General features: G+C 42.6%; 2 protein-coding genes across 2 annotated transcripts; one reads left to right on the forward strand and one right to left on the reverse strand.

Annotated features, from left to right (window-relative positions):
- Positions 1-322: 322 nt before the first annotated feature.
- xkrx (XK related X-linked) lies at positions 323-9826 on the reverse strand. Its single transcript, XM_080502570.1, has 3 exons — positions 8977-9826; positions 2458-2717; positions 323-1929 (listed from the first exon to the last, which is right to left on the reverse strand). Exons 1-3 carry the CDS (start codon positions 9324-9326, stop codon positions 1067-1069), a joined length of 1473 nt encoding a protein of 490 aa, XP_080358696.1. The 5' UTR covers positions 9327-9826; the 3' UTR covers positions 323-1066.
- Positions 9827-15479: 5653 nt separating this feature from the next.
- On the forward strand, positions 15480-20512 carry arl13a (ADP-ribosylation factor-like 13A). The gene is made up of 10 exons (XM_080502774.1): positions 15480-15507; positions 16711-16827; positions 17563-17633; positions 17710-17962; positions 18097-18202; positions 18961-19166; positions 19278-19386; positions 19660-19933; positions 20013-20132; positions 20213-20512. Exons 1-10 carry the CDS (start codon positions 15488-15490, stop codon positions 20269-20271), a joined length of 1335 nt encoding a protein of 444 aa, XP_080358900.1. The 5' UTR covers positions 15480-15487; the 3' UTR covers positions 20272-20512.
- The last annotated feature ends 686 nt before the right edge of the window (positions 20513-21198 follow it).

Consider the following 21198-nt stretch of genomic DNA (forward strand, 5'->3'; position numbering starts at 1 on the left):
GAGGAAGACTCAGTCATGCTGCATCCAAGAAATGCAGCTCTGCTGGCTGGTGATGTGATAACTTTCATTGGATGAATAAAGTTTTATTGCACCATCATATTTTCGCGTATGTGAAGTAGGTTACACCCTGGACAAGTGTCGGGGCCCTTCCAGAGAATCAGATACTCAATTAGATTTATGAATATCTTTATCAACGATCAGCCTGTTGTTTTTTGACTGTGCAGGGGAACTGGACTCATGCTCCTTATTTGCTTACACAAAATAAAAGGACAGTATTCTCACAATCTTTTATTTAAGGTTCAAGTACAATAGTAGTCAAGGCACAATATCAAAAGACAAGGCAAAACATTTTTTCCAAAAGCACTTCATTAAAGTCGAAGCTCATTTAGTGTCAGTCTTTTAATGCAGCTTTAACCAACTTTATGCTCGGAGGACACGCAAATCATATCCTCGAAAGCCTTTTGTTACATCAACTTTTGACTTGTTATGTTTTCCTCCCCAACAATAAAATCTCCAAAAATTAGGCAACTGGTAGACAGTGAACAACGAAAGGCATTCATCGCAGCAGGAGGGTATGAGGAAGATGACTGGATCTCCTTCTGACCTTTTCTTTCCTCCTTTGCAGTGGATGTGTGTGTGCGTAGTGCAGAAACAAACATGTGCAAAGGGGCTTTCACGGTTTGAAAACCCAGAAGGACGTATACACGAAGGGTGGTGGGTGGGTTGGGGGGGTGTCCTGGTCAGTGTTTTGGGCACTTCAGGCAAACTTGGCACATTTCCCTCACACCTGGCTCCGTACTGTCCTCTCTCAACAGCGGGGCTTTGTGCGTCGTCGCTGCATACCTGGACGTGCTACATTCTTTGGTTTACTGGGGCCCCACGGTGCCCCGAGTCCGCATAATCGCACTCGATGAAGACGCGGAGAGTTCGCCTGAATGCCGGACGCTTTAAGTTCCGTGCACCCCGGAGAGAAAAAGGCACATTGTCTATCCTCGTCGCTCGCTATTCCCAGGTTGCACTTCTACGTGAAACAGTTTCTGACCCTACGTGCCCACGGTGACCCTCTTCAGGCCGCCTCCATGATGTCCTCTACGATAGCCGTCTCTCGCTCTGCGAGCCGGCTGCTGAGGTCTGGGGGTTGGGAGGGTCGAGGGTCGAGCAGCCGCAGCGGCTCTTCCGGCGCCAGCACCATGGTGGCCGACGTGGAGTACGTGGACGGGTTCGCCCGCCCGTGGCTCGCCGCGCTGTGCCCGCCGCGGCAGCACACGCAGTGCAGGCAATCGTGGATGTTGTGCTTGAAGAGCCTCCTGAACGGGTGGCAGAACTGGTAGAAGAGCAGCATGAAGAGCACGGCCAAGCTGTAGCAGATCAGCAGCTGGACGGCCAGCAGCGGCGCGCACACGTACTCGTAGAAGTCCGACTTGAAGTGGTACCAGAGGGCGATGAGGAGGAAGTTCTCCAGGAAGCGGCAGGTGTAGTACAACGCCAGGCGGTCCCAGCGCTGCTTTCTCTCGATGAGCTCGCCGTGGGTGAGGTCCAGCTGCACCGCCGACCAGCAGAAGATGTTGATGCAGGCGTAGAGCAGCGTGAACATGCAGAGCACCACCGCCGTGCCCAGCTTGGAGAAGTTTTTCTCCACGTTGTCAGCGAGCGAGCCTTTCCTCGCCCAAAACTCGCCCCAGGGCATGAAGAAGAAGAAAAGCAGGTTGGCCATGCCGACCAGGATCACCCAGTGAGTGAGAGCCGTGCTGAAGAGGACCAGGACCGTGACGCGAGTGGCGATCTCCAAACCCCTCCACACGATCATGCACAGGTAGGCCACGGGCCGCAGCCGCACTATGTAGTCGTCGTATCGGATCTGGATGGCCAGGACGCTGCACACCAGGGCGCCGTACGTGATGGAGATCAGGGTGATGATCATCAGGGCCACTGTGAGCACACACACAGACACACACACATACATACACGTCAAACATCAAACAAAAAATATCACCAATTCAAAGTCTCAACATAAACAAATATCGTGCACATAACTATAAAGTTCTAGAATTTAACAAGGATTTGAAAACACAACTTTATGTTATAGCCCGAATAACTTTATCTTAACAGAAGGTGCGTTTCTTTTATTTATTTTTTTAGATTATATTTATCAGAGGTTCAATCAAGCAAATCACATCTCCCGTCATTGTTCGGTTGTTGGCAGTGGCTGTCATTCTTCTCCTGGTGCTCGACTTTGTAAGCATGAAGCTCTGCTTCCCGTTTCATGTGAAGTTCTTACAACTTTCCGATTAGTTTAGTGAATTTGCACTAAACGATGAATAAATCGATCAAGAAGAGTTGGGAGTTTTTTTGTCTCTGGAAAACTGACAACTTCAATAAACGAATCGAAGCTTGTCCAAAAAAAATAAATAAATCAAACTGCAGTGACTTTTTAAGGATTCTGTGAGTGATTCTTACGTCGGAGCGGGAGGACATATTTCTCCTGGATGGTGGCGTACAGCTGCAGGGTCAGCTGAGGTGTCGAGCCCAGAAACGCTTGGATAACCGCCGTGCGCTTGAAGGCGTTCCTGTGCATGGCCAGCTTGCGCTCCGCTTGGCCGATTTCCCACTCCATGGGCGTCTCCTGGCTTTTCTTCAACCTGATCTTTCTGGAGATGGTGACGTAAGGCTCCTCCTTTTTACCGGCCTTGAAGTAGACTACCAGGGCCTCAAAACACCTGCAGAGACGAGATCAACTTCTTCATGAGTTCCCAGTGGTGCTGCAAAATCTTGTGATCTATGTAGATTTAGGGGCCTTTACTGAAATCTCAAGCTGGTCCATTCATTCTTTTCCAACTTCAAGGCTTTCAGTATTATTTTCACACCAATAGAGGGCAGCATGATATTAGATTTATAACTGAGAAGTCCACAAGAAAGCCCAATTGTACAGGGATCTCTGCATTTTTCACTACATACAGAAAAATAAGGTAAAATAATAGAAGCTTTTAAATCAAGATAATGGTGCAATTAATTGCAGGTTAGGGGTCATCGGGCACCAAAAGCATTGCTGTGGTTGGTTTTGAGTTTAGGAACGTTAAATGGGACTTATAGGAGTTTGACTGTGATCACACACCAATCTTAGAAATGTCATGTGAGCGTAAAGCTCTTTAGTTTGTGAATCGCGGTTAAACAAATGGAGGCAGAGCGACGGGGCTCCAGCAGAGGGCAGCCAGAGGAAAAGAAAACACAGCTCCATTCAGGCCGGAGTGGATTAGCTGGGAAAACTCAGGGTGTGGTTCCCTTCGTGTTTGCAAGGTAAATGCTCTCTGTGTTTGGCCACAGGAAAAAAGAAAAAGAAAAAAAAAAGACCTACACTATTCATGAATAGGTTGAAACTCAAAGAGGCTAAATAAATGTCACAAGTGTGACAAAGTTGTTGCATGTCGCAACGTGCGTTTCTCAAAATATCACCAGAATGCAATTACAATGACCCCAAACACAAAGGGCAGGGCATCTGTATTCAGCGGTGAAACCCCCCCCACCCAGAGCTCTCTTGTCCCACCACAGCACTAAATCTCACATCACTGTGCTGGAATGTGTTTTCAGGCTTCAGCTGTAGTCTTAACTTACAGTGCAGCACACTGCCAAGTCTCCACACTGCTCCCTGAACTGTTTTTCGACCACATGTCTGAGGCCGACCGCAGGAAATCTTCTCATTAATCACACCCCCCCTCTTATTTTCACACTTATACCCCATCCACTTATAGCCACAAGCAGATAAAGGTAAAAAAAAAAAAAAATCTGCACCAATTTCTAGAGAAGACACAAAAACCTGATTTACTGATGTCCTTTGCCGAGAAGTCTTGGCAGCACAGAGGGCTCAGGACGCTATATATGATGACACTGAACTGGAGCCAGTGTGCACTTAGGAATCTGTAGAACGACTGCGAGGCAGACTGAATTTCACTTCGAGAGAGGGGAAAAAAAAAAAAATCCCAGCTTGGCAGATGAATGCATTAGCTCGGGGAATCAATATTCCGACATCCAAGACGGCTTCTTCTGGATTTATCAAAGGAAACCCGGGCGGCTGCTCTGTATTTGCAGTCTAAACATGCAATCTGCTCCCCGCGTGCAAGAACACAGCAACATGGTGTGACAAATAACACAAAAAAAGAAGAGGAACGGCCTTCAAAGGGAAGTTGAGAGACTCGGGGAAATGAGGATATTCTTCACCGAGCGTTCAGGAAATATTCACACCAGCTCTTTAGCAACATTATCTTGTTTGTGGTGGCTTGATGTTACTCCATCAAGCCCGACAGGCTGTGGCAACACAACAAGAAGCCTGCGTGTCGAGACTGGTCTGAACAAACAGGGGTTATTATGTAGTTTGGGCCCCTGCTCCGGGAAAAGGATCAAGTTGAGGAGACGTGTTGAGACAACGACACCCTGGAAATCCTTCAAATTCTCTGTGTATACTCTTTATCTGATAGCCGCAAAGATATTCTTAGCTACGAGAAGGAAAAACGCACAGATCCTCCGGCTCCTCACTTTTCATTGTTGCTCAATGTAGAACTGAAACATCTTGTGATGCTGCTTTCAGCCACGACGTGACAAACCACTGGAAAAAACAAAAACAAAAAACAAAACATACAGAGGATCCGAGACAGGCCCGAGAACGCTCGCTTGAAACGCAAATCCAAAAGTCTGCCTGTTACACTTTGTCATTTATCATCTTTCACCTGTAGGTTTGTCCATTTACCTTAAATGGATGTTTTACTTCTATTTCAGCTTTATTTATACACTCTCACAACACAATCAACTTATTGAGTATTTCTTTCTTCTCTGAGGCTGGATGTATCTTTCATAAACACTAAACAAGGAGCCCAATACAAGCTGAAATCGGCTGGATAAAATACACCGAAAGAAACGTTCTGAGGCGGTAAATGACATAAACGAATGTCTTTTCAAGTGTGTATATAAATGTCTGTCTGTGTGATCAGAACACAAGAAGCACCACCGTCGTTATCCAGACGACACAAGCTGAAATTCCTCTGATAACAGATTCACGAGATCAGCAATTACAGAATCCCCGGGTCACACAGGAAGCCTCCCATCGGATGCGGAACGAGCAGGAAATGAAGGAGGGATGGCGGAGGACAGGATGAGCCGCAGCAGATTAACAACCCCGTCGCCGCTTCCTGGCCTCTCCGCCTCATTACATGCGTGCGCCGGAGACGTTAAAGCCGCAGCGGTACAGACGAGAACTGACTGCATTAGAGATGCAGGCCCGGCGCTGCTGCACGGTTTGGACGCCGTTTCACATCACTGGCACCGGGCGACGCATTCCTGGGCGGAGACGAGACGAGTGCCGGGTGTAAACCTCCATACGCAGCTGCTTTTGGTTTCTCACTTTCTTTCAGATAGTTTTGTCTTTTGTTCGACAGAAAATAATTTCACCGTGTCCACAGAGGCTGGGAGTTATTTCTCTAGCTTCTTCTATGTCACTATGGTGACATTATTGTGATTTATGGTGAATGTCAGGATAGTTTCTGTCCTGCTCCAGTTTAGTTTCCCAGTATTGATTGAATTTTCTGGTTATTTCTATCTTGTTTATGGAGACTGCTCCCCTGCACGACATGCATCAACCTCCTATTTCGTTTTGTCTGCAGCAACATGGAAAACAAAGACAATTTTAATTTAAGTTCTATGAAATTTGGGTCACAGTTCAACTGCAGTTCGCTCAAGGCGAGTTTGACTCAGCCCAGTGAGACATCCATCCATCTTTCACCCACTGACACTGTAATATTACTGAACTGATTTGATGTGTTTTTGCAAACAGCACTTCTGCATGCAGAGATTTCTTTTTTTTTTTTTTCAAACATCCTCAAATAACAAACAACACACAGGTGCTGCAGAGGAGGACGAACTGTATGAAAACCCAGATGACCGAGTGAACAGTTGGATAAGCAGAGTGAACGTGTGGAAGCTGCTCCAGCTCGACGCGGACATGCGTGACTGCTGATGACATCACGTCAGAGCTGCTCATTTGACCCCCAAACACCCAAAAGAAACTGCTGGAGGCTTTCAGTCGCAACAGGACATTTTTCAGTGTCACTCTTAAAGGAATAATGAATCTGAGGCTCCATCTTTCGACACCTCTCCGGTTACGAGGTTTTGTTGCAAGCCCTTTTGATTCTCAAGGCCCAGCCTGGCTTGAGCACAAGCTATATATGTCATATTCATATAGCAGTCCCAAAGAAATAAACATTTTAAATAAATCTACCACCACTGATGCACGTTTCCTGCAGCAGATACGTGCGGCATGCTTCATCGAGGTATTTTAAGCTCGAGGCCACATCACTGTCATGGAACAAATTAAAAGCGAACCAGTATCCATTTTTTTTTTTTTTTGTTGCAAACTCCTTGGCTCCCACAGCGGCAGGTGGTCCAACCGACTCGCCTCCACGCGGCCTTATCGCTCACGTGTTAATGAATGCCTTCAGACCAGACGCACTGACCTTGGGCCAGTTATTATTGTGGGAACTGTAAATCTGCAGGGCGGCCCGGTTGTGTAGGTAAATACTCTCCTCGTGTGCAAAGCCTCTGTGGATCAAATGGTAACCATCACAAGCGGCTTTGATGCACAGCATGACACAATAACGGAGCTTGAATTGAATGTTGTTTGTTCAGCACTGAAGATATGATCATTATCTGCCCTGCATGGTATCACAGACATAACAGACAGCTGCCGAGATAGATCTAGATTTATTAGATGAGTATTTAGTCTTTTTTTCTTTTTATTTATACAATTTTGAAATGTTTTCACTGGTTTAACTGAAACTCGCTCCTTCACATGCATTTCGGCTCCCGTCTCCCCGGCCAGGCCTGCAGCAGAACACAAAAGTTGTCATTCTTTTTACTTGTGAAAGCACACACGCCCTTAAATTAACTCTTACAAAGCCTTGAATTCACTGTATCGGCCCGGTCTGTGTTGACGAATCAAAGTTCAGAGTGAGCGAAAGGCTGGGTGAGCAGTGTAGATTTGAATAAGTCTCCACCGACGGCTGCCTTCATGAGTCACAGTCTGTCAAACTGGTATCGCTGCTGGATCAACTGACACCGAGGTGCTCAAACAAAACTCCTCCCATAACCTGAGGTAAACTCCTCACCGCCGACAGAACTTTGTTTATAAGGACAGCTTATCTGGTGAAATCACTCACTTCTATGCCGACAAACCGTCTTAGGCCAACTCACATGCGCGTGAGAGACGTGTCACTGAGGCGTCAGTCATTTGACTTGAGTGACTCCAGGGGTTTTAACCACATCCACACTCTGGTTTCCAAGTAAAAGACACGGCGACATGGTTGGGGGGGAAAGAAAAAAGAAGTCACCAGTTTGAGGCGCTTCCCTCTTTGAGCGTGCCGTGGGAGGTTGCTATGTTCAAGTCAGGCTGTTTGTCGCATCGAACGCGTTCTCCATCTGGACTGTGATTCGTTTCACAAAACGTCTCGTTTATATTCAGCCCATCATCCGAGCTATTAATGCCGCAACGTGCAGACGGACTGGGTTTATCTGGAGTCTTATTTATGATGCCATTGATTAAAAACAACGGCAGAAGTTTGAGGCGACACCTTGGTCAAAGGTTTACGAGATACTGTGAACTTTTACAAGAGCAGTGGATCTATTTGAAAGGCTGAACATCATTTGTATGGTTTGTCATGGTTACAGTGGTCCAGGTTGGAGAAAACAGTGTTTGCATTCGCCAAAACACAAGTCGTCTTCCGATTAAAGAAGAGTTACCAATACAGTTTGTGTTTGCATTCAACTGTTTTGCATTACTTGCTTCAAAAAAAACTTCAATTTTTACATAAATAAATGTATTTTAAGGTAAAATAAACATACCAAACCCCCAACAGTGATCCTTGGTTGACTGTCATCATAAAACATCTCTACAACAAATACTGACTAATTTCAACTGTCATAATTGTAAAATATTAATCACCGGAAAAGCAGAAATAAATAAATAATTTGTCTCTATGCTGTTGAGCTGCTGCTGCAGCACCGAGACCAGAGATCACTGCAGGGCTTTAATGCACTCTCCAGAGACACTCAATTTAGCTCCCATTAGCTCTCCTGCTCTGGTAATGGGAAATGGCGGCTGTATGTCCAGTTGCTGTGAACAAGCAGGGCTTTCTTTTTTTTCTTTGTCTCTGTATCGATTACTGTGCAAATGACGTCTTGAAAAAGACGACAAGAAATAATAAACGCTCATTTTTTGTGGTTATAAAGGAATCATATATATATATATCTTTGCTCAAAATATCCACACAAATTCAGTTAGTCGTGAATCTGATTGACTGTTACTCAAAGTTTATATACAGATCCCTGTCAAACACACTTTTGCTCAACGAGAACTGTCATCCTGAAGGTTTTTTTTGTTTTTTTTTAAGACTTTGTCATTGTGATGGTGCTGAATAGGCCTGGACATGATGGACAAGAATCAAAAATCAAGGTGCTTGTGAGGAAAAACAGATCATTATTAGGAATCGTGACAACATTGTATAATGTGACCGCTGGTGCTTTGACAGTATGTTTTAGTTGTGGGGTTTCAGATGAACAATTATCAGTAATGTGAATGCAAACAGTAAGCGGGTGAAGACAAACCAGACGGACAGAGAAATGGCATCACTCTGCTGAATAGCAGCCTTCAACCACTGCAAAGAACACTTGTGCCACATCATATTATTCAGGCTCAAAAGACCACTTAGACTGATGTCACAACATCAGAGTGAGATCATAAATCTTCAAGTCCCATTTACATCCAATAACAGTAATGGCCTGCAGCAAAGTCAGTTACTATTTCTATCAAATACAGTGTGAATGGAAAAATCAAAGCTTCAAGGGAAAAAAACTACAGCCAATTATGCCAGAAATACTTTGTGACAGTATATGTGTGTGTGTGTGTGGGTAGTATCTGTGTGTTTGATCCTGGCCCACCTGATGACAGGCCCGAGCAGCAGCAGGTGCAGGAAGAGGACCAGAGGCCGGTCTCGACCCAGATCCCTGTGGATGAACGTCAGGGTCAGCTGGATGAGCACGGCGGGCACCAGCATGAAGGCGATGTTGAAGCCCAGCCAGATGCCGTCTTCGTTCTTGTGGTAAAAGCCGCAGAGCACCGCGGCGGTGACGAACTCGGCGCAGTACAGCACGGTGGCCAGCACGACGCTGAGCGGGGGGCGCACCCGGCTGTGCCTGACCACCAGCAGGACCCCGCTCTCCGCCAGCGCGGAGCCCCTCTCCGCGTCCGAGAGCTCCCCGTCCTGCCCCTCCACGTCCACCTCACACATGTCCGCGGATCGACGCGTCCCGCCACGCGGGCAGGGTTGATCCGAAATCGACGCTTTATTTTCGCTGAGCACTTCCCTTGACGCGCCGCCGCCTCTCCCAACTTTCCACCAAGACGATCATCGCGTCTTTCTCCTCATTTCGCGCAGCGTCGCCGGCCGGCCGTCTGCAGACCACCGTCTCCCCTCCTCCGGGGGATCGTCTAATTCTTGCCGTCAGGTCCCGCGGTGATCCGTAAGGGAGGGTGGGGGTGGGGGGGGGGACCTCAGTGGGGTTGGCACAGTATTGCGCACTGACGCCGCTGCGCCGCCGGGCTGCAGGAGTGGAAAAGTTCAGCCGTGTCACACAATCAGACCCTCGGAAGCCCCCGAACCCGGTCCCGGGTCCTGGTCCGGGCTGATCTGAGCTGTTCCGGGTTAGAAACACAGCAGGGAGGGGGTGTCGGGCTGGGAGGTTTTGGGGTGTCTCCGGGTGCGCGTAATGTGCCTCCGCTGACAGCGTGCTTTTTTTTTCTTTCTTTTTTTTTTTAAGAAACAGCTGCGTCGAGTCGCACAAAAACACACAGCCACACAGGAAACAGGAAGCTTTTCAAAATAAACACACTAGGACAAAGCACGAGTTTAAAAGATCAGTAATCCGAGAAAACTTAAACATTTAAAGCGCATCCGGAGCCAAATCAGACTTTACGTGAGGCGATTTGTTTTTGCAGACTCGCGCCACATATTTGCCATTATAACACATGTATTTTACTGTGAAATAAATTGATTTATTGTTCAAAACAAAACAAAACAACAATCTTAACATAGAACTCAATGAGGTGCTGGTACTGCATATAATAGAAAATACTGTATTAGTCCTCCCTTTAAAGGGGGGCTAGTTAGTTTCAGCCGTTACTTCAATATACGTGTTTTTGGTTTGGAGCTCTTAAAATAAAAGAACTGAACAATAATGAAGTAAATAACAAGCTGAACTTTTCCTGACAGTTTCCAGCAGATAAACAAACAAATAATCAAGTTTTGTGAAATGTTTTTATGTCCTTTGGAGATGAAGAGAAACACGTTCAACACACACGTAAAACAAAAAAATGTCTCAAGAAGTGACTGCTGCTCCACAAAACAATGACCTATCTGACCACGAGGTGGCAGTGTAGGGCTACAATATCCTACTGATACATGCATTTCCTACATGGAGCAGCCCTTCACTGTAATTCTATCAGGCATTATTATTATTATTATTATTATTATTATTATTATTATTATTATTATTATTATTATTATTATTATTATTATTATCATTATTATTATTATTATTATTATTATTATGTTTCTGGGTGTCTTTTGTTTTTTGGGCATTTCAATTGTTGAGGCTCCGCTAAACCATTTCCGAATAAGTCACAAAAAAAAACTACACTTGGCACTCGATAGAGCGCATACTTTCACCAAAGCCGCATTTCTTGATGTAACCTACTTAGCATTTCTAGCCTGTTAGCCATTCGCTCATATCGACGCTAATAACTAGCCTGATAGCAACACCACTGTGCCAAACACTGAGCCAGGGCACACAGATAAACCACAACCCGAGTTATTGTATACGAATTGTAACGTCAACATTTTTTTAATTACTTTCTGGCTATGTTATAACTTTATTGTTGGGGACGGTAATAGAAACAGCATCTGTTGCCATGGAGATGCATAAATCAAAGGAGAGGCAGACACATGAAGATTTCCTCTGGTGCTTTTCTTGTGCATGGATATATCCAGTGCTTGGTGGGGGCTATTTTCAGACGCTCAAATCACTGGCATGTTGCACCAGGCTGTGTTTGCAGGTTCAACAAGTAGAGCAGGAGGTCAAAGCTGTCGTAACCTCAGAGGCTTCTGACAATACTGACTAATGCATTGCAGACTGCTGACCAGCAAGTCTGCAATGCATTAGTCATTCATATGTGAATTGCAGAACTAAAGGCAGTTGGGGATTTGAAGGATTTTTTTTTTTTTTTTTTTTTACTTAAATGCAACTATTGAGTCAAATATTTTGAAAAAAAAAACAAAAACACAATGAGTCAGTGGAAACTGATGATTTACTTTCATTGTTCATATCCATAAGAGCCTGTTTGGAAAATATATAACTAGATTTCACAAAACACCCACCTGTCTGAGCTTATATCTTATATGAAGTTTTTGCATTATGTTTAAACTATTGTATGATTTTTGGAAATACAGTGACGCAGTGGAGTAGTGGTTCGTACACAGTGAGAAAAAACCCCCACGGTGGTTACCTGCTGACTCCAGATTACTTGTGGGTGTGACTGGGAGTGTGTGTGATTGTTTGTGTCTCTGTGATGAGCTGCCATTCGATTGTGGTTAGATCAATAAATATTAATTAAATCAATAATGCCACAATCATCCAAGTTTGATACGTGGTTTTCCTCATTATCTTTCCCAGGGAGGAGCTTCTGTGAGAAACTAATAATTCATACTTCAATCTGAATTCCAAATGTACCAAAAGACCAGATGGGTTGTGCAAGTTGACCATCATTTATCATGGTGGTGTTTTCATTGGCTGTGTGTGTGTTGTATTTATGGTGCTATTTATCAGTAATTGTTTTTTTCCCTGACCTATAGACATTATACACGCATATCATGTGTCAGTGTTATACGCTAACGTGAAATGCACATTATATGTTGACCTTTGGCAGATTTTCATACGCGATTGTCTCAATTTGTGGGTTATTAATACGAGAGAGGACAATAAAGTGTATATTCATCATGCACAAGATAGAACATTTGCAAACCACTATACTCAGTGACAAAATACACCTTAAATTGCATTAAGGAAAAACATGATAACTGACATTCGTTCTGTGAGAAATCTGATTTGATACAGCCGAGGAATGGAAACACTGGGCGAGTCCAGAGAGATCAGATTCTCTGCACTTCCATTTTTAGTTCCTACCAGCGGGGCGGTTGGGCTCTCAGCCTGGTAGTGGTGACCTGCAGGCCAGAGAGCAGAGTCGTCACACGGACAGGTGCAGCCAGAGCCACTCGGTAGTATTTTAAAAAGCTGCACCAGCTTGCCTGCACTTGCTTCCTCATTTTACACGAGGGGAAGAGGTGGTTGGGGATGTTTGCTGACCCGCAAACGTAAACAAGAGCTATCTGTCTGCACGACAAGGACACGAGTCGTAGCGGTTAACATGTCAATCCCAAAACTCTTATCTTCACTTTGGCTTATGTCAGCAAAATCACCCTCAATGAAATAAACGCTGACCCAATTTATTCCATTTTTTTTTAATCTTCAGTGAAGTTACATGCTGGTTTCTTTTTCTTTTCTCTTTTTTTGCGTTTCATCACAGTACAGGTCAAACATGACGACCTCTTCCTGTCTAATCAGATCTTCCCTGGAGTCAGTGACACGAGCTTTGCAATGTGAGGGCGGTCGACACAGCACACAAAGGATTGTCGTTACTAATGCATGTGTTTGGCGAGCGGCGGTGTGGGTCAGTGAATTCAGGCTGCACAGGCCGCATGCTCCGTGGAGCCGAGTTGGGTGGGGGGGGGGTCCAGGACACAAACTGTGTTGCACAGCACCAAGCATGCGGCACACAGAAAAGCCTGTCAGGTCAGTCAGAGTCAACGTCTGGCCGCCTCAAACTCTGTGCTCAAAACTGCACCAGCCTTTTCTCTTGGAAAGTCACATTGTGATGTCAGGATAGTACACAGCCCTCTTATTTTTAGTGCCGATTACATTATCGAGAGATTTGCCAAGAGAGCCAGAAGATCGATTTGTCTTGTCTTTTTATTACCATCGTCTACCTCTAGAAAATACGGTGAATATATAACTAACTGTTTACCCCTGTAAAGTTAATATTCTAAACTAGAATTTGAAAAAGAAAATAGTGAAAGAGGTGAGGTCTGAAATATGTTTTCATTGTGAACAGAAGGCGGGGTGTGGCATGCCACAGTGTGTTTGTGTGTGTGTGTGTGTGTGTGTGTGTGTGTGTGTGTCAGCTGGGATGAGGAGGGCGGTGCCTGATTGGACAACGGCTTAATGACTTAATAAGATAAAGTCTGTGCCTCTGCTCCAAGTCTCTGAAAGATGTCACCAAACATTTATTTATTTATCTCTACTTACCTCACATCTTCAAAGACTCGATTCTCCTTCCTGATGAACCAACAAAAACAATAATATATCATGTATAACTGCTGTCTCAATCAGTGATTATTTTGGTTTGTTGAATATTCCCCAAAGCCAGAATCTCTTGTTGTTTTCTATAACAGTGTATTGAGATTATTATCAGGAAGCGCTAAACACCTCCAGAAATATTCACATTGCTCTAAATAATTAGCCAAATTAAAAAATGTTTCCCTCCCTGCCACTTCCCCCCTGTCCACTTATTAAGGTGTTGATTAATCTTTGCGGCACTGAGCATCTGGTCGATAGAAAAATGGAGCGGATAGAATAATATCTTAATTAACTGCCTTATTCTTCTCAGTAAAAAAAAAAAAAAAAAAAAAAAAAAATTTATTTGCACCATCAACTCGGAAAACTATATTAGAGAAATTGTGTTTTTGCAGCGTGACCAGATCCCGTGAATGTGACGCCATCTAGTGGCCAAAGTGATGTGATGAAAAGTGCTCAACAGGCTTAGTAATTGAATTAATGTCATTATGTAACGTGTGGAGCTGATTATTTTCTCAATGACTGAGTAACGGACAGAGACATAAATACATTGATCTCTTTACAACGCTTCTCCGTGCTGCAACAGACCGTGCATCACATTGGTTATCTTTACAAACACCATCAGTTGATCCAAAGCGACACATGTTCTTGTATTTATCCTTCAGCCTCATCCCTCCTCGTGATTATGCCAAAGTGTGCAGGGAAAACATGCAAAAAGATCCCAACCCCAATTCAGATTTGAACCAGAGGTCTTCTTTCTATGAGACAAGCAATTCACCACAATGTGGCCCTTTTATCACAGTTCAACAATACAGTGTATTCATCATTTTCATTTGTTTTAATTATATTTATTGCATAAAAATATATCTCTCAGCACAAATGTGTATTTTCTGCACTTTTTTTTTAACGGTTTCCTCCCATAAATCTAATATTATAACAAGCAGTAGACAGACCACCACATTTCTACCACTACTATTTTTCCTCTTTTAGTAAGGAACAATACTCAATTGTTGAACGTCTAGTGGTATCATAAACATGAAATAAACATGAAATAAACAAATACACCATGCAGTAACCTCTATAACTACACTTTGAGCTATTCTTTATACTGTCACTTCATGACGAAAAGAAAACAAAACTCAAAGTCCTTCATACGTGTTCATGATTTCGAGTATCGTGATGAACGGAGGAGTAACGCCACTGTTTGTCTTGCCGCCTTCATCAGTGCTGCCTATAGAAAGAGCTGTCGTATTTATTTATGTTTGTTTGTTTATTATTTGTTCATTGATTTGTCTCAGTTTTATTTATTTATTTGTGTATTTATTTATCGTGTATCTTTATTCCCATAAGCGCTATAATTTGTATGGATGATACCTTGGGCAGATGTACCTTGTTAAAAAACAACAACAACAACAAAATCAAATAAAATGCCGTTACTCTTAACAGAGCTAAATAAACCAGGGTAAATAAAGGTAAATGAAAATAAAGGAGATTCATTGTGTCTTCGTCATCCTGTCTCATCCTATCCAGTGACAACTGAAGGCCTCTCTAATGAACTTCAGCTCTAATTTTAACCTCGGTGAGTAAATTGTGGCGTGAGCGCGCACGACTTGTTGCGATGGCAACACTAAAGATGTGCGTCTTCATTCTGGCCAGAACCCCGGTTGATTCCACTGTCATGACTCAGACAAGAAAAGCAGATCACGCCGCGTCACAGATCACCCCACTGGGCAGATTAAGGTTTCCCCGGACAGATTTAGAAACATGCGGACCTTCACTCGGTCGGGGTCGGAGAGGAACGCTGCCCTCCGATGACGTCAGGCAGGTGATTCAGTGAGACTCCGAGAGATTGGCGGAGGAGCGCAAACGACATTTCCCAGGATGCACCTCCCTCGTGGGGTGACCGAGGGCTTAGTGTGAGCCTGATTACTTCTGTGGCTGCTGAGTACAAGATGTTAGTAGAGGCGAGCATCAAAACAAATGCATGGACATAGACTTGCTTCTGTAAGTACTTCTCTAGTTTCTTGTTTTAACCTTAAGATTTGGAAAGTTGTGCGTGTTTTTTTTGTTTGTTTTGCTCACATCTGGTGGTTGCAGACAGACTGTTTATAGTTTATCGCCTGCAGGTTGTCAAATGTTTTGTTTTTAGCTCCTGACTCACTGCAGTTTAACACACGTGCTTCATGTTTGCTGTTCTACACTTTTTTCACCCCCCTAGACAATTTTATAGCTATATTAAGCAAGCTATGTGTTAGAATTAATTTATAAATGCAAAGGCGAGATCTACTGTTCTAGTCTAAGTTTTTATTTTACTTTAACAACTGTTATTGCTCATTATTGAGCATTGCATTATTCCAATGTACTGGTTTCTTTATGTGCTTACTATTCTTAATACTTTATCATGGTCATGGCCACAGCTTAGTCATATTACCACCAGTGCATTGTGCATTTTACCATCCGTGCATGTGTTTTATGTTTTCTTGTTATTTTAAACATGATTTCTTTTCCCCCACACAACCTACACATTGAGCTGGTAGACATGTGATTTATTTGTTTTATGTGAAAAGGCCCTTAAAGCTTTTTTAACTTTCACCCTAAATGGAAATGCAAAGCACTTTTGAGCTTCGTGGCCAAATTCTGCTCTGAATCTTGGATTGTGTCTGTACTTCCACTGAGGTGGACACGTCGATGCCCTCACGCTGTTCTGCTCCAGCCAGACCTAATTTGGGTCAGCTTGTTAACAACTCTAGTTAAAAGCGGGACGTTGTAAACAGGCTTGAGCAGATTATAGAGCCTGAACAGATGCACCGGAAGATCTGCTGGTGTCATTTAATTTTTTATTTTTTTTTTTTTAGCACATGGCCTGACTACCTCACGTGGACTGTTCATAGTTGTATATAAGAAAGCTTCAGTAGAGCTCATTTGGAGTCGTTGAGGAAAGTATCAGCATCAATACTTGCTTCTGTCTCATCACTGATTAAGAAGAAAGTAAATAATCACCTGCAGGATGGAGGAATACGTGCTAATTTTCTATTTGCAGGGATGTGCCAGAGGGACACTTGGCAGTGAGTTTGTTGTTTGGAAAGACCATCTGTAAACCTCTCCCGGCTCAGCATCTCTGCAACGGACTGACTGGCCCTGTTTTTCTGTGTGAAAAAAAACAAAACCAAAAAAAAAAGCAGCCATGTTTCCCCCATCTGTCTGCAGGTACCAGTTCCAGAGAAGATGGTGGCCGCTGTGCACACCTTGCTCATCTCAAGTAAACATGTTCAACCTGATGAGCAACTGCTGCACCTGGTTCTCCAAAATACAGGAGCCAATCAGGTACACACAACTTATTCTTTTTTTTACGTTAAAAACAAAATTAAAATGAGGAGGCAACTTATGTTTGTATTTGATAATATAAAATAAAATAAAAACCCCCAAATAAAATCTATGTTTCTCTCCAATAACCTTTTAATCAAAAATAAAAATCCAACGTTACATTTAAAATTCATTTTAAAAGGGATTTTAATGGAATAAGTAAGCTAAAGAAAAGGAGCAGAAATCTATTCACAAGAATGGAAAATAACCATTTATTATTCCAAATGATAATAAAAAGGGATTTGAGTTAGCCAAAATAAAAAAAATACCCAATTTCCAAACAGAAATTATGAATCTGTTCACATTTTACATTTTATCTTTGAGTATTGCTGTATAAGATTAAAATATTTGTATCATATTGCACAGTTCGTACATTATTATACATTATTCACATACATGCTTGAAATTCCTATGATATAATTGGATTATTATTTTATGGTTTCAAAGAACATTAGTTAGTCCCCTTTAAATATTCTAATTAGGTAATTATTGTTGGCTTACTGTGTATGCAAGCAATCGATTGCATAATAGTCTTAAGGATTTACATTTTCTATTAATGTCCCGTATGTCACAAACCGATTATAATATAATCAAATGAAATTTCTTTTATGAAAATATTTATCATGCAGCATTAAATAACATTTATTCCTGATGGTTTTGCTGTCATATTTCCTGATCTTCTCACCTTGTCGACAGGAAAGTGACCGTTCTTGTGGTTGGTCTTGACAAAGCGGGGAAAACCTCCTCCATCAGAGGGATGTTGAGAGGTAAAGAATCTGAAGCTTCCACAGCTATTCAGTGACTCTTACTATTACAAATCTAATGTGCGTGTGTCTGTGTCAGTTTCCCCTGGTGTGGAAGCAGGGCCCACCCACGGGTGCATCCGGAACGAGCTGAGAGTGGAGAACTACCTGGTCACCCTGATGGATGTCGGAGGATCAGCAGAGTCTCGGGGCGTCTGGAAGGAGCTGTGGGGAGAGGCCCATGGGATCATCTTTGTGGTGGACTCCAGCGACAGACACAGGATCATGGAGGTCAAGGAGGTCCTGGCCGAGCTGCTGGAACAGCCCAGAGTGGCAGGAAAACCAATACTAGTGTAATTATGCTGGAGTTTATTATTAAAAAAAGTCACAGAGGACCAGTAAATGTGTGAGCAGTGACCTCTGCTGGCAGAAGGTGGAAACGCACACAGTGATCATTCACAGGTTTGTTTTGTTTTTTTGCTTTCAGGTTGGCAAACAAACAGGATAAAATGAACGCTTTGCTGGGTTGTGAGCTGATTGAGTTTCTGTCTCTGGAGAAGCTGGTCAACCAGAGCCGCTCTCTGTGCCATATTGTAAGTATTATTCTAAAACTCAGGCCTGCCGCCGGATCACGCACACACAGAAGCATCTCTTAAAAGTTGAATATCATTCAATAGGTAATTAATTTGGCAGTTATTTCTACAATCCAAACATAAGCTAATATGTTTCAAACATTGGGATTTCAAACTGATAATGAAACGTATCAAAAATGTAATGAAAAATATGGTATGAAATAATATATTTTGAGGATCAGCATTTTTGATTTCCACGAGTGATAAGCTACATTTATGAGAAATTAAACTAACAAACAAAAAAATTAGACTTGTATTATTTCAGTTAATGTATAATAAACTTGAATATGTGAATTTCACAGTTTGAATTAGTTGATGGAATAAAATAAAAGCATTTTTTATGCATCCCTGTAACAAGAAAAATGGCATCAAAAATGTATTTAGTAAGGAACTGTAGAACTGACGAGCTGAAGAAATAAACTGATGGTGCCCCGATGAAGGGATGAAAAAAAAGGATCAAATATAAAGTACTGAACATTTATTCACTCAATAACAAATACATGTTCTGATTGTTAATTTCTTTTTTCATGTTTCCACCATGTTACATGTTCTGTGACTAGGAATAAATTTGCATTCCCTTTTCCGTCCATTCAATTCATTTGTCCTGCTAACATATTACAGTGTTCACAGAGGGGATGAATTTGATGACTTAATGGGTGATCTTATTTATTTATTTTTTTTCTTTTAACAAACTGCCACTTTTTACTGTGTCCACTCAGGAGCCTTGTTCAGCCTTAATGGATCTTCGCCGCTGGTCTGACAGAAAGACCCTGCGGGGTCTTCGCTGGCTGCTGCGGGCCGTTTCTCTGGATTATCCAGAGCTGTGTACGCGTGTGGCCCAGGACAGCAGGAGACCGCCGGAGCCAAGGGACAGGGACAAGAACGGAAAATCAGAAAGAGTGCGCAGAAAAACCAAAGGCGAGCGGTAAGAAGGAGAGCTTTTGTATTGTCACACACAATAACCCAGACATCGCATGGGATGCTACTCTGAGAAAAGAAACTTCATCTTAATTCTTTTTTTTTTTTTTTACATCAGGATGCGCACCAGCAAGTCGGACCTTCGTCAGGTTCATCGGCCAAAAGAAAAAGAGAAGAAGACAAAGGGTGAAGGAAAGCTGCAGCCCATTCGGAACATACTCCAAAAGGTATGAAACATATTTCAAATCCTAATGTAAATTTTTAATTGTTAAAAAAAATTCGAGAAATCAGCAGCACAAGTGATGTTAAAGAGGCCAAAGCTAATAGATTGAAAGAAAAAATGCACATTATGAATATGTTTATAATGCAGATGAATGTGATTCTACAAACAGTTTGAGTTTGTAGCTGTCATGGCACTTATGAGATGAACTGAATTATATATTATATATATATTCTCTACAACCACATGAACAACATAGTAAATATATACTCTCTTTCAGGAGGCAACGCTGAAAAAGTCTCTGAAAACAAAGAGGAAGAAGACTCCGGTCAAAGTTAATGAGGAGAAAAAAGACCAAGATCAAGCCAATGACCAGGAGGAGGAAGAAGAGGGTGATGGGAATGAAGGAGAGCAGGAAAACTCCTGTCACAGAGATAAAGCCAGCAGTGCCCTGATCCCTCCCAGGAAAGGCAAACTGAAGCGCAAAACGAAGGTGAAGGAGGAAACTCTGGACATGATCGAATCGCTGGACAATGACGAGAAGCCGCTGAAAGGTTTGTGAACTGTTATCAACAGACCGCATGTTGTTCGATTGTTCGCCAATTCAAAAATCTAATCCCCCCCCCCGCATAGCTAAAGGAGAAAAGAGAAAGAAGAGGAAGAAGATTGTGAAAGTAAAAAGAAAAAACAAGATCAACACAGAAGAGATGAATGGAGATTATTCTCAGCCTGTGGACCTCTCTGCAACCTTTGGTGAGAATCGGTCACTTTTCCCCACCGCACTCCAACATTATGAGTTTAACTTTTAAAACCTGATTCTTTTCTCTCCGTAGATCTCTACAGAAAAGCAATACAGGCTCTGAAGGAACGTCAAGACAGTCAGGGACAGTGAGACCGGATCCTCGGTCTCAAGTCCTGAAACCAGAGAGTGACGGAAATGGGCACAACACACTTTATCACTTCTATCTCATACCTTTATCACTGAAGATTTTGTCCTGAGCCCTGAATGTTTGGAGTCTCAGACTGCAGATTATCATGTGTGGTGAAGGGGCAGGTCTGAAAAATCATGTAATAAATAGAGAAAATTAGAATTCCAGACATTTTGAATAGGGATGAATAAAGATGGCCAGTCAAGGGTGATTTGTTTATATCTGCTGATTAACTAAGTGAAATGCCATTTTTAAGTGTATTTTGTGTTTTTTTTTAAGATAGTCTGAGCATTTTTAGCAATGGCCAGTGTGACATTGTTGACAAGCTGAACAGACACCGTGTTTAATAAATATTTTGTCAAAATATGTTTATGCTATGTCTCGTGTTTACTTTATATCACCAACGAGTATTGTTGCGCATACAAGAAATTAGTGACACAAGTTGGTTTCACATTTTAGTTGCAACTTTTTACTGTTTTGTGATTAATCAGGCATTTCAGAGCATTTCCCATGTCTGGAGAAATGGCTTATCAGATGACATTGCAGATTTGGACGTTTGTGCTGTGGTTTCTTGCTTTAGTAGAGATAGTTTGGACTTTTACCAGCATTGGCTGTGCTGACATAGATTTTAAAAATGAAAAAAAATATTCGAGTTACTAAAAATTTACAATATCCTCAATTGCAGATACTAAAGTTTTTAGTTTCAGTAGCCTCTAACTGGTATTTCAATAAAGGTCACCTATTTATATCACTGAATTTTGCACCAGAGAGCATCATTGAAATCAGCTTTATGTTGAGTTTGGAGTTAGTTTCCATAGTGATTGTTTTTAGTTTTGTGAAAAAAATAGATTTTCACCCTGTATAGCCTTGCTCCACAACAACGGAAAATA

Source organism: Blennius ocellaris (genome assembly GCF_963422515.1).
Source record: "Blennius ocellaris genome assembly, chromosome: 9".
NCBI classification, from domain to species: domain Eukaryota; kingdom Metazoa; phylum Chordata; class Actinopteri; order Blenniiformes; family Blenniidae; genus Blennius; species Blennius ocellaris.